The sequence below is a fragment of the Acipenser ruthenus genome, chromosome 24 (genome assembly GCF_902713425.1).
Source record: "Acipenser ruthenus chromosome 24, fAciRut3.2 maternal haplotype, whole genome shotgun sequence".
Lineage (NCBI taxonomy): Eukaryota > Metazoa > Chordata > Actinopteri > Acipenseriformes > Acipenseridae > Acipenser > Acipenser ruthenus.
The window spans coordinates 5,436,610-5,454,179 of NC_081212.1; the positions used below are offsets into that span (position 1 = coordinate 5,436,610).

The following is a 17,570-nucleotide window of genomic DNA, read 5'->3' on the forward strand; positions in this document are numbered from 1 at the left end:
ATGAGAGTGACCCAGCTGCGATGTGGGAAAAGGTTTTGTGGTCAGATAAGCAAGATAGAGCTTTCTGGCCAAAACAAAGCGCTATGTGTGGCGCAAACTGATATGCTAAAGCTGATATGACCTAAAGTACTTTGAAATGTATTTACTGTGCAATAAAGAATTAAGTGTTCTTCAGCAATAAACTGAAGAGCCATCCATTTAAGGATTTTTTTTTTTTTTTAATAAAGTAGATTCTAAAAAGATGGCCACAAGCACAACGGAACTGACACACACTTTCTGGTTACATGTTTATTTTTCATATTAGAAACATCTGCAAGTTAAAGCTGAAAGAAATAAACTGAAAAAAGTATCGCTGCTTTTGCCCCTATACACACTGGCTGTATCGGAGAACACTAAACCATTATATCATTTATCAGTGGATTACAGTGTATCCATACACTCTCTTGGACTGGTAGTAGATTGCACAAACAGAATGTGTGATAATCAGGAAAGAGAATGTCATGCATATATAAAAACAAAATCTAATTTAAAATACTGTAAATTAGTTGTAAACATAGCCGGCATTGAAGATTTAGGATTTAATCTGTTTCAATGCCAAGCCTGTGGAATTACAGCTCTACAGGATTGAGTTCAGTCTTAGTTAATCTGATCTTTTTGAGCTAAAAAAAAAAATATTGCACAAAGGAGACTTAAAAAAAAAAAAAAGTTGCACAAAGGAGAAAAAAGCTTCAACTGTGATCATACCCTGACTTGTAGCCACAACAAATGTGCATCACCAATTATTTTGCATCTGCATTTTGAAAATAAATCTAATTCAGTTTGATGGGTATTTCCTCTTGGAGTGACACACACAGAACAGCATTTCACAAGTAGAAAGTGACAAAGACCAAACGGCAAAAAGTCATTCTGTTCCTTTAATAAGACAAATTGATAACTTGCTATGAATCTTATTACATTGAGGACACCTCTTACTGAGGACATATGAAATGTGATTAAAAGTGATATTTTGTTTGCATTGGCTTCTTTCTGGTGTGATTTTCATTTTTTATTTAAGCAACAAAGTAATGTTTCGTCTTGACTCTGTCCTGCAAACACATACACTGTTGTGTAATCCAACCGGGTAGCTGTCGTCACTAAAACCACACAGACACAATCAGTGAAGTTATGTTTTGTAAGACATCAGTAGAAACTGCAATGACCACATCATGTGAGGCCATGCCCAGTCTAGTTTAATGAACCCACTTTAAGAGGATAAAAAAAAAAAACCTTCCAAACGAAAATATAAATATTACTGTCAGGTAATACTTTCAAAAGTTAATTAGATCATATAAGTAATACATAATTAAAACGATAGGTAGTGTCCCCTTCATATAAAACAATATCCCTGAACTCCCCAGTGCGGCACCAATCCCTGTTCAGGCTTCTACCTTTTCTCCTGTTTTCTCTAAGAGGATGTCAGTCAGCTGCTGATCCGACAGAGCTAGCTCCTCGCAGAGTCCCATTGCTTGGCTGAGGTAAGTCGCAAGAATGTGTTTGCACTGTGAAAAGAAAAGGGCGACACATTCAGAACAAAAACATTTGACAGATGCATTGTTTATCTGTTATTTTACGTGCATATGTGGAGGGGGGGTGAATCTCCAACACACCACCCCAGCTCAAGAATAATATTCATGGGAGCTAGAGTTTAAAAGGAGATCAGCCCAAATGTTTTCACCCTATAGAATTAACTAATTCTGCTTCATAAAGTCTAATGAAACCTGGTGAATAATGTTACGTTAACACACTGAATTGCATACTGCTTCGTAGTTTTCCATATACTTAACAAAAAAACTGACATTTCACAAAAAGTGACATTTCGAAATCAAACTTCCAGTACTGTACTACAATACTACTATTGCTTCCGGTAGACTAGCAATATCCTTTTGTAGTTTCGTGATGTTAAATAAAGGATCTAAATTATGTTCATTCATTATGTCTCAACCCTAAAATACTAGGCGATGCAAAACTTTTGGCCAGAACTACAAATCAGCAGCAGCAGGATTGTTTTAGAAAACAGCCAATAAAGTTACCAATCCAAAGATGAAGTAAATATAAATTAGGGGCTGGTAGGTAGTTATTGTTTCAAATTATACTTTAATTGTTTTAGTTTTTTCCTTTCCGATACAAGTTGTGCTAATATGGATCTGGAGTATAACCCTTTGAGAATCTTCCCAGTCTAAACCAGGTACTGTATTCATCTGGGGGCCAGGCTGCTATTAATGTTGGTATCAAAACTGGTATTACAGAACACAGAACAAAGATCTGCCTAAAGCTAATTCAGAGAACTGCCAGATTTTGTATCAGCTATTGCTTAACTATTCATAGGTTTCTGTGCAACTCCAATCCTAGTTAAAGAAAGAATAGGCTATTCATCAAAACTGCATTCAGGGAGATTATAAAACCAGGGTTGAGTCAGACCTCAGCTTTCTGCCAAAGGTTCTAGGAATTGTCATGCTGCGCTGTAACATCCAGGTCACCCGTTGTGATGGAGCTGCAAAACATCTTTCATTATTACAATACCTGACCTTTAGCCTGACACAGTCACCTTGGATCAATTCACTACTATTCTGCATCCTAATGAGAAAACCATACCCTTTTGGAAATGGCTTTGTGTCAAGGAGCCCATCATCTGAGAATTAGAGATAATATAATGAGGTAAAAACAAGTTGTTACCAGCAAGCTGTCATTCCTTCTGAGCACACAGAAAGCAAACGCAGGGCAAGGGCAGTAATGACAGGAGGAGTAACATGTGTATGACCTCCCAGAGCTTCCCACTACCTGAAACATGAAGGGATCACAAGGTAAATAAGCAACAAAGGCAATTTACACTGCTGTTTAAAAAAAAAAAAAAAAAAAAAACAACACCACACACAAAAGCCTTGCTGATCAAACATAACCTCAGTTAATCACAGAATCTTGATACGCAAACGTCAAGCAGGAAAAAAAATGTTAAAGCTTTCTTCTTTTTTTACACTCACAAAACGTCTTAAACGTCTCAATCTGGACACTCACAAATCTAAAAATTTTGACTAAATGTCTAAATTGACTAACATTAGGGCTTGATACTAAAAGCTCTTCTCTACAAGTCAAGCCAGGTAGCACAATATTTTTTTCAGAAAGCATAAAACCACTCAATGAGTTTGGTCTTTAGGAATGCAAACCACGTGTTGTAAAAACAGATTCATTCACTCAAACTTCCACAGGTATGCTACATGTATACTGTATCATGTTTTTTGTAAAGTATTTCAAGGTCACTCTTCCAAACTCAGCTGGCTTGACAACTCAAACCAAAAAGAGGAAATCGGAGTGCACACAAACCACTGCACAGAAACCAAAAACTTTTATTTTTTATTAATTTCAAATAACAAATTTTTGTTTTCAGACGAACCTTAAGAAGAAACAGGTGTTTCCTCTACAGTTACTGTACTTCCCAATAATTAACTAGAAGACACAATAGTACAGTAGTACAGTATTTCATATTTTCGCCAGTTCTTCGTTAAGTATATGAAAACTACAAAGCGGTATGTAATTCAATATGTTAATGTAACATTATTCAGCAGGTTTCATTCGGCTTTATGAAGATCGTATTCCTTGTCATAAAAATGATTTTGTAATCCATCCTGGGGACCAAACAGTAATACAGAAGTCTTCTTCAGTTCTGTCTAAACGTATGTTTAACTTTATTTAGTTTCTTTAGTATTAGTGAATATTTTGTTATGTGTGTTTGAAGTTATGGATGTATTTACATTCACATGACCAAGCTTTAAATAATTAATATACAAAACATGTCTATTACTTACTTATATTTTCCTCTTGTAATGCACGTAAACTAATCCCTGGTGTCCTTATTCGTGAACACATACAGGAACAAAGACCCTCTTGTAATGTGCGTTCTCAGGAAACCGCTTCCCCTGCAGTCTGACTCGTCTCAGTGAATAAAAATAAACCTACTGCAAGTTTATTATTAAAAACATGGGTTGATTTGATATTGTTGCAGAGAATGATACTTTTGAAAGGCAGGTAACAACAGATTTCTGATGTCACTAGCTAAACTAGCTCAGTCTTACAAATATTTAAAATCTGTAGACAGATAAATACAGATAAATTGCTGCATTCTGGTATGTGTGCCGTAGGCTACATGGTATGAAATGGTTAACCTTTCTCAAACATCCATGAATTCGTTGCGCTGTCTGTCACGCTTGGGGAGATGCCAAGCAACACTTTACAGCATTTTGGTTGTCTTTGTTTTGTTGTTTTTTCTTCTCGTAATTTACATTTCAGCAAAAATGTATAAAAGCCAAACCGCATTCTAAAGGAGTCCGGTGGCCAGATTCCTCTGCCAAGTGTGAACGACTTACTGTGTTTGTTCTTGCAAAGAATTTAATGACACATGAACTGTAACACCTGTACGTAACAATCAAACTGAAGGCTGAACTGACTTCTTTGACACCACCTCGTCTTCTGAGTGCTGTAAAAGAAGTGGCTACTCCCTTGAAGGATAATCATGTTCTCATACTGTACTACAGTATTCTGGACTAGCTAATCTGAACCACTGCCCCGATTAGTAATTTGTTCAGAGTACTGCTGGTAATCTGTACTACAAATGTTATTGTTTTATGTTTTAGATAGTTAGATTTTATCTAAAAGTCATTAACTACAGAGACGTCGGTTTCCCATCATGTGATACTGTTATATTGTTAGAAGGATGTTTTCAATACCCTAATGCAAAATGTTCTTACTGACAATCTAACATCCCATTGGTTTCCAGTAAACCACATTTCAAAGCAACAGATCATAAAAAAATAAACACCCTGCATCAATGACATTCACTACAGCCATTGGGCCATCTGCCAAGTACTACTTGCTGACATATTTATAACTTTCTTCAAGGATTACAGTTTCAAGTTTGTTGCTTTTTGGGTATATCTGGCAAAATAATCCTTCAAATTGCATGGTCTTTTGAAACAAGAAAAGTCGATTAAAACAATTTCCCACAGAATTCCACTGGTTTGTTACTCCTGGCCTGTGTGAATGAACTGGTAAACACTGCGCAACATGGCTGCAACCGTTTTTTTAAAAAAAAATTTTGCACTGCTTTACTTTATGCAAGGTCTTAAATCCAACTTCATGACCTGCCATTATACTTAAACGTTCAGAACCGATATTTAAGAAAAAAATATATATATATATGTTTTTTTTTTTGCTTAAAGCAGTGTTTTCATTAGTTCACCCATTCAACAAATAACATACAGAATAAAATGTAGTCAAGAATGTACAGATAAAATAGTCCACTTGCCTGAAACACCCTTCTTCCGCTAGGAGATGTTACACAAGTCACTGAACGCTGATCTACAAGGTCCAAAGCATGGAGAGCTGAAGGACCAAACACAAACTTCAACCTAGAAAATGCAAAATACTTAGAAATATCTTAAGAATATATAGTTTAAAAAACCTACATGTATATTTATATTGTACATAATGCATGAATACAAACCAACATACAATTTAAACATAATAAATTATGGGTGAATAAAACCCTGATTTAAATTTTTTACAAAACTACACTTAGTGTTTTACTTATTTTTTCAAACAGAAATATACTGTTAGCTGTTTGATTTGCAATACCTTGCTACACAAACAGAGTTAGAGCTTCCAGCCCAGGTACTCATTCCAACAATGTACTAAATTGTTCAGTGTAACCAAATAAACCACAAGGCAGGTACAAAGTAAATTAATTCTGATTTTTTAAATTATTACAGAATGAATGTAATAGCCTTACATGGCTGCAAATAACAAAAACAAGAGGCAGAATTACAAGTAAAGCAGAGGAAGCGACTTTTAACTGCTGTAACTTATTTATTCTACTTGCTTGGATCCTTGTGACTATCACAGCAAAACTATACTCAAATATTGATTGATTATTTTGTCATAAAGCTAATGAGAAGTAGCCTACTGGACAGATACCGTTATGACCTCATTTACCAGAATTTACGAAAATATAAGTGGATTGCAATGCCTTAATCCCTAAAGCACTTAGCGAAAACATTGTGTGTGCTGTAATAACAATTACACATGCTTCACTAAGCTACAGGGAGGACATATAAATCTTTGATCCCATTCAAACAGCAGTTTCCTGGATGGTTCCCAAACATAATGTGTATTATATCTGATGAGACCTACGCATATTTTTTCTCACCCACAGAGTAAATCTCTTCTATTTTTCCAGTTGCAAAGTACAGGGTGATTGGAAAGTTTACCACATCAACACACCATATCACTGATATGATAAACTTATTTTCTATATCGTCTACGAGCATGCGGACAGGATGAATCATAAAATATTCTAGCCTGTTGCTAGACTGAAGCTATTACACTTAAAGCAGGGTTCCTCCAAAATGGCTTAATTTGACCACATCGCAGATTTTAAGTTGAACATTATTGCTATATTTGTGTTTGATCATAGGCTTAAAAGACACAAAGAGGGATGCAGTGTTATTTGTCTTAAATTACTGTTTCAGAAATATATACAATATATATTTTTAAAGCAGCCTCTTACAAAGAACTTGACCCATTGTCCCTTGTTGACAAAAAATAATTATCTTTGGAATGAGAGGGGTTACTATTTTGAAATGGCACAAGGCAGCATTTGAAGTGATAAAGTGTTTTGATGTAGCAAAGAATAAGTGGTTCTCAAACTGGGGGCCCAGAGAGAAATATCTCCCACTGAACACGACATCATCGAACAGCATATAACAAGAGGGGGGTGACTGTAAAAAAGAACAAAAATGGCTATACTCATTGCGTGGGGGTCTTGTGTCAGGATACCAAATGCATGAAACCCTGCTCTATATTACTGTATTAAAATAGAAACAAAAAAACATCTGCAAGTTATACAAGTTTGTTTCACTGGTAATACTCAGCTTGAGGATGGCAAAGAGATCACAGTTTATATCATGAAATACAAGCATTCTGGGACACTCAGACAGTCTGCTGCTCAGCTGAGTTTTAATGGGGAACAAGGGAGGTCGTACTTGGCTGTCCAATTCTGATATTGCTGGAAGCGGAAGACATTACCAACAGGAAATTAGCCTCATCCTGACTTGTTTCCAGCACCAGATTTGTTTGTGTATTGATGCCATTATTTATGTCCTAGAATTGTGTTTATTTTTACCCTTCAACATAATGAACTGGATACTACACACCATTACCATTAATAACATTAATAATAACTTTGTATATCCCCAATCTAATTTAATAAATAGTAGGGTTTTTTTTTTAAAAACAGAAATGATTCAATCCCTTTTTTATGAATCACAACTTGTGTATTTGGTCTTAAAACAAATGAGTATTTCTCTAGGCTGTCATAGACACAAGTGTTGAGGGTTTAGAAAGTATGACATCCATTACCATTAAGGTTACTAAATCATTAAAAAGATCAGAGATAAAAAATACTTACGCTAACAGCAGTTCATCCGGAACTGTAAAAACAAGAACAAATACATTAAACAACAATACTTTATTCAACACTTTATAACATCTGTGAGTTATCTGGATATGGTTATTCTGAGATCTCCACCAATGTAGGAAGGTCATCTTTTATTTTTATTATAATACTGAATTCTTAAATATCAGATTTTTATTATATATATATATATATATATATATATATATATACAGTGCCTTGCGAAAGTATTCGGCCCCCTTGAACTTTGCGACCTTTTGCCACATTTCAGGCTTCAAACATAAAGATATGAAACTGTAATTTTTTGTGAAGAATCAACAACAAGTGGGACACAATCATGAAGTGGAACGAAATTTATTGGATATTTCAAACTTTTTTAACAAATAAAAAACTGAAAAATTGGGCGTGCAAAATTATTCAGCCCCTTTACTTTCAGTGCAGCAAACTCTCTCCAGAAGTTCAGTGAGGATCTCTGAATGATCCAATGTTGACCTAAATGACTAATGATGATAAATAGAATCCACCTGTGTGTAATCAAGTCTCCGTATAAATGCACCTGCACTGTGATAGTCTCAGAGGTCCGTTTAAAGCGCAGAGAGCATCATGAAGAACAAGGAACACACCAGGCAGGTCCGAGATACTGTTGTGGAGAAGTTTAAAGCCGGATTTGGATACAAAAAGATTTCCCAAGCTTTAAACATCCCAAGGAGCATTGTGCAAGCGATAATATTGAAATGGAAGGAGTATCAGACCACTGCAAATCTACCAAGACCTGGCCGTCCCTCTAAACTTTCAGCTCATACAAGGAGAAGACTGATCAGAGATGCAGCCAAGAGGCCCATGATCACTCTGGATGAACTGCAGAGATCTACAGCTGAGGTGGGAGACTCTGTCCATAGGACAACAATCAGTCGTATACTGCACAAATCTGGCCTTTATGGAAGAGTGGCAAGAAGAAAGCCATTTCTTAAAGATATCCATAAAAAGTGTCGTTTACAGTTTGCCACAAGCCACCTGGGAGACACACCAAACATGTGGAAGAAGGTGCTCTGGTCAGATGAAACCAAAATCGAACTTTTTGGCAACAATGCAAAACGTTATGTTTGGCGTAAAAGCAACACAGCTCATCACCCTGAACACACCATCCCCACTGTCAAACATGGTGGTGGCAGCATCATGGTTTGGGCCTGCTTTTCTTCAGCAGGGACAGGGAAGATGGTTAAAATTGATGGGAAGATGGATGGAGCCAAATACAGGACCATTCTGGAAGAAAACCTGATGGAGTCTGCAAAAGACCTGAGACTGGGACGGAGATTTGTCTTCCAACAAGACAATGATCCAAAACATAAAGCAAAATCTACAATGGAATGGTTCACAAATAAACATATCCAGGTGTTAGAATGGCCAAGTCAAAGTCCAGACCTGAATACAATCGAGAATCTGTGGAAAGAACTGAAAACTGCTGTTCACAAATGCTCTCCATCCAACCTCACTGAGCTCGAGCTGTTTTGCAAGGAGGAATGGGCAAAAATTTCAGTCTCTCGATGTGCAAAACTGATAGAGACATACCCCAAGCGACTTACAGCTGTAATCGCAGCAAAAGGTGGCGCTACAAAGTATTAACTTAAAGGGGCTGAATAATTTTGCACGCCCAATTTTTCAGTTTTTTATTTGTTAAAAAAGTTTGAAATATCCAATAAATTTCGTTCCACTTCATGATTGTGTCCCACTTGTTGTTGATTCTTCACAAAAAATTACAGTTTCATATCTATGTTTGAAGCCTGAAATGTGGCAAAAGGTCGCACAGTTCAAGGGGGCCGAATATTTTCGCAAGGCACTGTATATATATATATATATATATATATATATATATATATATATATATATATATATATATATATATATATATATATATAAATCCAGCTCAATTAGACCAAGGGTGGTTGCACAACGTCTTATGTCAATTCATGATGTTGGAGAGCCCTTGAAACACGCTTTAAAAATGATAATGTTATTGATCGTGTTCAGCTGCCACATTAAAAAAAAAAATAGATGAAAGGTCATCAAACTGGGCATTTTCACCACATAGAGACAGTGTCTGACCAGATGGCAGGCATACATTTGTGTTGTAAGCTATTCATTTGCATATGTGGTTTTTTTATGGCCAACCACAAATGAAGGAAACACCTCTAGAGAGGTCAACTTGAGCTGGAGTGACCCATGAGCTACATTACAACTTCAATACACATACACTTGATAAAACAATGCGTAAACCCATGCTGTTACAACAAGGGACTTCCTCATTTCCAAATTTCCACACGGATGTTGCAATATTCTTTGTAATACTGTTTCATTAATGGAAACTTTAATAATCATGGATACTTTAATAAGTAAACTCCAGTAAAACGCACACCATTATGGCTGACTGGCAAGAAATAAACAGGAACACATACAATTGTTAATTTCTGAGAAACTGCAGTCACGGACAAAAAAAAAAAAAAAAAAAAAGCATGCTGTGCCCTTTAATGTTTTGAACTCTGTGGGTTCACACAGTCTGCTCCACAAGTTGAAATCTCAGCAGATCTTACAGATTTCAAATAAAACCCATGTGGCCTCCCAGGTGGGATTGAGTCCATACACTGAAGCAAACCCTGGTTGTGTGGAGCTTCCCGGCAACTTTATTAACATAAACAAAACAAATATCCCAAAGGATGGCCCCAAAATAGGCTTCCTCAGCTGGCACTGTTTTTACAATTGTACTCTCTCGGTTAAAATATAAGGGCACTTATCCCTGCCCTTTTATGTGCCCCACAGCTTTTTGTACAGCACCCTGCCCCTTCAGTGTCACTCTCTTATGATCACTGGATGTGTCTTTTACTGTTTCTGATTTACAACCAAACATTTAAACTGAATTAAGTCACAACTGACCTGTCAGAAAACAACTGCATTAGACATTCCTAGAATAAAAATATGATGGAAAAATATAAACACAAAAATGTGTGTGGAATAAATGTAGGTTATTACAAAATAATCCTATTTTGCTTATTAATTTGAGGGGAACCCATACTGTACATTTTTAAATGGTCTTCCAGGTCTCCCGTCTTTGAATTGCACCAAAGTGACCTCTGCTGGCTGCTATGCCTTTTTCAAGGGCACTGTTTACACAGAATAACCTGACCGGGTTTACATCATATTCAGTCTGCAAGGTTTCAAGAAAGCTTAGTCTAAACAGAATTTCAAATGGTGACGAATATGCCATAACACTGAATAGGGCAGCCAGGACAGCACTGATTCAATGGAGTCTGCAAGGAATTTAAACTGTTCAGGACAGAAAAGTAAAACTTTTGCCTCTGATGGTGTAGAAATCAGCAGCTAAGCCAGTCCTCCAGAACATCCCATAGCTGATTCTATGGCTGCGTACATCTTTGGGTAGGTGCTTTATGACCATTTCATACCACCTATTCATTAGTTTCTCTGTAAGCCTAAAACATGTCTGAAACTTTCACTGTAGTACAGTACTAGCACTTTAATCATCAACTACTCAAAGAAGCTACTGCTGTAAAAACTGTATATACAGCACATACAGTACTTACAATTATAACATGTGGAGATGTTTAAACAAAGGAAATCAGCTTCAGTATGTTTATTATGAGTAGACTCCTCTGTTACATTTATTACCCACTGCAACCGATTCATATCCAGAGGCAACGTTGAATATCCAGAGGCAACGTTGCTCACTGGGACTTACAGGAAGTAGCATGCCTGTTTCAAACCACTGCAGGGGATATAGGTCATGTCTGTTTACATACAATAAGACAGATGACGCATGAGGTTCTAGCTGCGTCTTGTCTTTATATATACATCATTCCAGCTCAATTAGACCAAGGGGGGCTACGCAACATCTTGCGTCAATTTTTCTATTGCCGTCTGCAACCGACGTAGCTGCAAAAATGACTTTGGAGACCAGGGTTAGGCCCACAGTTGCTACAGTATCTGTACAGAGCAGTATACTGTATTGAGGAGTCAATCTGATGTGCCTTTCTAGTAGTTCATTACATGGGTGGAAAAAAATACTGGGTCCCTGTCAAAATGATTTGTGAATATCGCAGCTGTCCGGTATGTGTTCCTTCATGGCTTACTTTGTGAAGTCTCTTGATAGGCTTTCTTAACTTCTTTTAAAAGTTCTTCAGCCACATTAGATAAAACTGGGGCCATCTCATCAGCCTGAAAAAGAAATCGAAATTAAATAAATATATATAATAAAATATCTGGCAAATGCGTTCTGTCAATAACATAAAATTGCTGTAAATACAAAATTAGAAGTATCAAGCAAGCAATTAGTATCAAGAAAAGAAAAAAAAAAACTAAATTGCAAACTATTTTCCAAAATAGGATTGAATTATTATTTTTGAAATGTATTTTCATCCAAAATATGATTACCATTAGAATTTCACTTAAAGATTTTTATGAATGGAATTCCCAATATTTTACAGAAACAAAAGTTCGTCAATTATTATTTCTTAAACAAAACGATCCTGTGTTTTCTTTAATGTTTTACTACATGTTTACACTCAATCACTGTGCAAATGGATCACACGACTAGCAAAGTCCAGTATGTACCTGAAATGCAACATTAGCCTGGGTTTGGCACATTTCAAGCTGTATCATTTTCTTCTACTTGTTACTGAATACAACATTACAAATACTTTTTGTGCAACCCCCAAATCTCATGAACCCACATTATTATCAAAATGAACACCGCTACCGTTGTTTTTATTAATTATAGTCCGGGGGAGGACATAAACAAACATCGTGACAATTTAAAACCTTATTCACGTAACTGTTTACTCTTAACAAAGCAATACAAACGGAAGAGTTACACGTGTACATAAAAAACACGAATGTTAACTGTATTATGCAACAAAAAATACATCTAGAAGAGGTCTCGTATATAATGTTTTCCATTAAACCTCATAGCTTTTAAATATTGTTATGGCTGATATTTGTGTGTTGCTCACCATAACCAAAACTCCAAATAAAAAGGCGTTGTTTGTTTGTTTTTTTTACACAATTTAATAATATACTCAAATATTTACAATGTGCTTCGATACTCACCAGGAAGAATTTTGTTTTCAGCGCCCTATACAACTACGTATCTGTCCACCGCAACTGCTTCTGGTAGTTGAAGTCTTTACGGCTGTGTGGGTTGACAACCCCCTAAGGGACCTTCAATGTCAAAGAACTACAACACCCGTCGGGCTAGTTACTCCGCAGCTCCTCGGGTTGGACTGGAAGCGAGTGGTGTACTGAGGCAGAAAAAACACTAGAGGTCCTCGCTCTTTATAAATAATACAACAGAATTCTTTGTCCATGAATATACGTTTACACTGTGGTTTATTTTGACCTAAAAGCATTAAATACCCGCTATGCTTCTGTAAATAAATGGAGATATGTGGTGTACGGTAATTATTTACCATGTACTGTAAATAAATGCCATGTAGTAATTTGCCAGTAATACTGTGTATATAAGCATCAGGTAATTATTCACTACTACCGTAACCTTGTAACATGATGACACACAGAGCTCCATTTGTTCAAAGTACTGCAAAAATCTAATATATTATTCCAGTTTTAAAGTAGGTATAATGTCTGACTCACTGTTGAACATAATTAAAGTTTTGTATAAGGTCATACTACCTGTTATCAATAATCTGATGCATATTGTCCTCTATTAATTATTGGGTTCTGTTTTACAACTGGAGATGTTTCAATAATAATAATAATAATAATAATAATAATAATAATAATAATAATAATAATAATAATAATAATAATAACTAGATTCATTAGGTGACCATTTTTGGTAGCATTCACTCTTACAATGAGAAGCAGGCACTTCTGTTAATATGGTCAAGTTTATTAAGTTCAAAGTGATACACAATATAAAAGAAGGATTTAGCACAGCTGTAAACAATTCATTCTAATAAAGGTTTTCTTAAAAGTTAAAGTTAAAGTTAAATGAACCATCTAAAGATACAAAAAAAAAAAATACACTTATAAACACATGGGAGAGTCAGACAAGCCCACTTGGTGTCCCCAAAATAATTATAATAAAAACAGAATTAATAATCAAAAAGGCCAATAGTCCAGCAAATGATTAAATATTGCTAAACTGCACAACAAATCTAATTAAAATGACATGGTAAGTCCCCATGGAGAAGAGGCTTTCTCTATTTAATGTTACAACATTTTCTCAGTTCTACTAAGAACTAGTACATTTTGAGTCTATAATTCAGCATATATTACACTACTCCCCCCAAAAGAGCAAGAGAAAGTAAGACCAATATCCCTTTTACTGCAATATTTCATCAAAAATGCTGAGCTAGTAACAAAATAATACATCACCATCATCCATAACAAGAATGACACTCAATAAGGTTACACTTGGAAATACCAAAAGAATCTAAATACATTCAAGGACAAACATTTTTACTAGAGTTGGTGTTATGTCTTGAAGACTGGTCAACATTTTTGCTGTTGAATTTATTTTGTTTCATTTTGTATTTCTAAAAGCATAATCCAAACGGTTTATTTAAAAGGCATGCTTCTGGCAACATCACATATGTGGTTATTCTGTTGTGGTTTGGTAAACAGCAACTGACATCTACAATGATGGTTCACTAAGATTATACATAAGAACATTTAAAAAAAAATGAGTTGCTCTTGCAAAAGTTGAAAGCTATTACATTAGAAAACTTATTTTCTTACTTTAGCAGATAGTTTGATCTTATTTTATTATTCATATAAGTATGTTAGAAAAACAAAGGATGAGACATGTTAGCGAAAGTAAAAAGGTAGTTACATTTTTTCTTTGATAAAAATTGAACATCAATTACAAGCAATAATGTATTTATGTCAACATGCCCATCTTGTTTGCCTCCTATACAAACTTGACAAAGATGAATCAATAAAAACACTGAATTCCTTGAAATGTAATATAAAACACATTCTTAGAATGAACAGCAGAAAGCATAGAGCAGGATACAGTTTATCATTGTAAAGACAGACCACATCATACCAGGGGACGCATCAGCAGCTTCTAAAGGAAGACCTGAAAAGATACAGCATACAATTAGAGTACAGACAACTTTGCTCATCATCATCATTGCAAACTGCTGGTAACCACATGCTGCATGAAAACCATCAAAACACAAACAGGATGTCACCTTTTTAATCAATGAGAAATGCTGAAAGACAAAAAAATTGGTTCTTGATAATAAGAAAGATAATTGTCTTGAGATACACGTTTACCAAACCGTCATTGCCGACGCAGACAGTGGCACCAAAATGGTAATGCAATGGTTCACTCTCAATGACAATTAAGAAAGTGAAGAAATTCATACTGGCAAGCCACTGCAATACCATGATACCAAACATGTCAGTATCAGTCTACTGCTGTATCAGAACTACATTGCACAAATGCTTTTTTGGCTAGTATTGATTAAATAACTTGTATTAGATATATTATTTATCTTCATTGCATTTATAGCAATTTGTGAGTGGAAAAAAACTAAACAAAATACAATAAAACGATTTAACTAAGAAGACCACTCACTTTCCAGGAAATTAACTTGATGCACATAGAATAAAAAAAGTTTATATTTAATCTAACCACAAGATGAATGTGTTATTCAACTGAAAATCAAAGCAATTGGTATTATGTTTAAAAATATATTACATGGAGGCTATAAGATATTGCAGGAATACTGAACATGGGACCTCATCAGAATGTAATAAACAGAAACTAAAATAAACTGCTACTAGGTTCCCTAAAGCACCAGGGTTTTATAAAAACAGACATTTTTCATTTACTGTACCTGTTATTGTGAATTGAATCTCCTGCACTCCCAAACTGCAGTTAACACCATCATACAGCTCACACAAGTATATCCCTTGATCTTCTAACCGTGTTCTGTTGAGAAGTATGGAAAAGTTTCCCTCTTTGACAGACCTGCAAAGGGGATGATTCTGCCCTGTCGTGCATTCCAGAAGGTGGGTGGTTTTGAAAATCCAATTTCGACTAGGTACTGTGATGTTGTTATGTTGTTTTTTTTTAAAGTCCACACAACAGCTGTATTCCCCTGTGTGGCCTGACTGAGGAGGCTGCTGTCAAACTGGCATGGCATGAGGCTCTTGGAATCAAGAGTTCCATTGACTTGTGTCTTAACAATAACTTCCCCCTCACACTTACTGCTAGCTGGAAAAAGAACAAGAGTTACCATCACCATAGTGGATAACATCCGAAAATACCAGAGAAGAATGTTGAAGCTAATATACTGCCTTTTGGGGGGAATAAAGCCTTATATTTTCAGCTTCTCAATAATGAAGAGCTGGTAGCCTAATAGATATTTTACAGTAGGAGAACAAAGAAATTTCCACTCCTAAGGGTCTTTACAAATCATATTGACTTTGTATTTGATTATTCTTGTTGTTTAATATTATCAGCATCCATTTATTTTACAAAGACTGACTTACATGAAAAACATCTCGAATTGCTGTACAACAGAACAAATAGTGTAAAAGAGACAGCCTTTTGATTTATATACCACCCAAGTTTGATTCCATATCCCCAGAAAACTGCAGCAATAAAACGAATTATTAATTATAATATTTTAAATGAGGGAACAATGGTCAGGATCATTTTTGTACAGAAGAAAGGGTATTTTAAATAAGTGTTTTAAATAGAATAACTTAGAATTTGAAATGATGTTTTATTTGTTAAGAATATGATAAAATACAATTTCGTTTTTAAAGTTTTAGTGTATTCATACCCTGATGTACACAATCTGGACGGACAGTTATCTACAATCAAACCCATTTTTGAGATAATTTTTACAGTAATTCAGGGACCCTCCACCCAAGCTGTTTCCTTACTAATTTTGTAACTCCGTAACTGTGTGTTTTCCCGCCACAAATATGACAAAAAATAATAATCGTTGATAGCTAAAGGCCATTGTATCAATTTATATTTAATTTAGTTTCAATTTTAAAGTATTAAACAAAAACAACAAAAATGAGCCTTCAAACGTAAACCAAGGATTTCAAGTATCAAACAGTCCTTTGCACATATGTTGTGTGTATTTGTCTTACCCTTCCAAAAGCATACTGCGTTAAACCTGAATAATATCATGGCATAACCTGGAATAAGAAATAGGAAAAGAGTAGTATTGTGTTAATCATATCTAACCATGATACCGCACTGTGCAGATACAGCTTGCTCACCTTTTCCAGCCATCAAGCTTAACAACATCCATGCAACAAAAAGTCTGATTTTGTGAAGTTCCATTCTGGAATTCTGCGAAGCTGTAATATAAAGTTCAGAAGGTAATACCATGAGCATGCCACGCATAGATCCAAGAAATGGTTAATCTTTGGTAACTAATACATCAACGCAAATGTAAGCTATGAGAGAGTATTGTTCAAGTCATTTCCTGGATTTAAAACAAAAGACAGCTTCTGTATCTGTGTGGGTTTTTGTGAGGAAATATGTCATTCACCAGCAGGTATATAGTTTCACTGAAGAAGCAAAATGGCCCAGGCTATACAGCTCTTATTTCTATGAAGACACTGGCTGATCTAGCCTACAATATGTTACATACAGCTATGGCCAACAGTTTTGCATCACCCTATTGTAAGGTTTTATGTCAATTGTAATAATTGTATGTGCCCCTTTGAATGGTAGACTCTGAACATTGTGTGATTTTCCTGTGTTTAATGTAAGTTTTTATTTATTTTTTTAATCTACTGCTTAGCGCTGCCCTGTCCTTGTAGCTATGTAAATTTGCACCCAGCAAAAGGTGCCTGCATATCTAAGAATCAAGATAAGAAACGGGTTCTTTTATGGTTCAAAGGGCATTTGTGATCTCGGGCGGATGATCCTTGTTTATGCATGAGTTGTAATCCACAAAACTTTGGTGAAAGGTATCGTCACAAGGCGCCGACTGATGCGCCTCCAAGAAAAGGGGGCTAGCTCTGTTTATTGGTGAAAATAGGCCATTGCCATTACCTG

The 17,570-nt window shown here is 35.6% G+C and overlaps 1 protein-coding gene and 1 long non-coding RNA gene across 4 annotated transcripts in view; both read right to left on the reverse strand.

The window, feature by feature from the left end:
• The window catches only part of LOC117429271 (zinc finger SWIM domain-containing protein 7-like), a 32,129-nt gene extending 19,357 nt beyond the window's left edge, over window positions 1-12,772 (reverse strand). The window contains exons 1-7 of one of the 3 annotated variants that reach the window (XM_058998150.1): window positions 12,617-12,772; window positions 11,641-11,725; window positions 7,496-7,517; window positions 5,336-5,438; window positions 2,713-2,817; window positions 1,428-1,538; window positions 897-1,133 (exon numbers count right to left, since the gene is read on the reverse strand). In XM_058998150.1, the coding sequence (XP_058854133.1) occupies window positions 1,131-1,133; window positions 1,428-1,538; window positions 2,713-2,817; window positions 5,336-5,438; window positions 7,496-7,517; window positions 11,641-11,716 (420 nt within the window). In that variant the 5' untranslated portion in view covers window positions 11,717-11,725; window positions 12,617-12,772 and the 3' untranslated portion in view covers window positions 897-1,130. Of the gene's footprint in view, window positions 1-896; window positions 1,539-2,712; window positions 2,818-5,335; window positions 5,439-7,495; window positions 7,518-11,640; window positions 11,726-12,616 lie in introns of those variants that run through there. The other 2 variants (XR_009308386.1, XM_034907049.2) reach the window with 2 other exon arrangements.
• Window positions 12,773-13,479: 707 nt separating this feature from the next.
• On the reverse strand, window positions 13,480-16,984 carry LOC131700512 (uncharacterized). Its single transcript, XR_009308388.1, has 3 exons — window positions 16,784-16,984; window positions 15,379-15,758; window positions 13,480-14,612 (listed from the first exon to the last, which is right to left on the reverse strand). It is a non-coding gene; the product is annotated as an uncharacterized LOC131700512 (long non-coding RNA).
• Window positions 16,985-17,570: the final 586 nt, after the last annotated feature.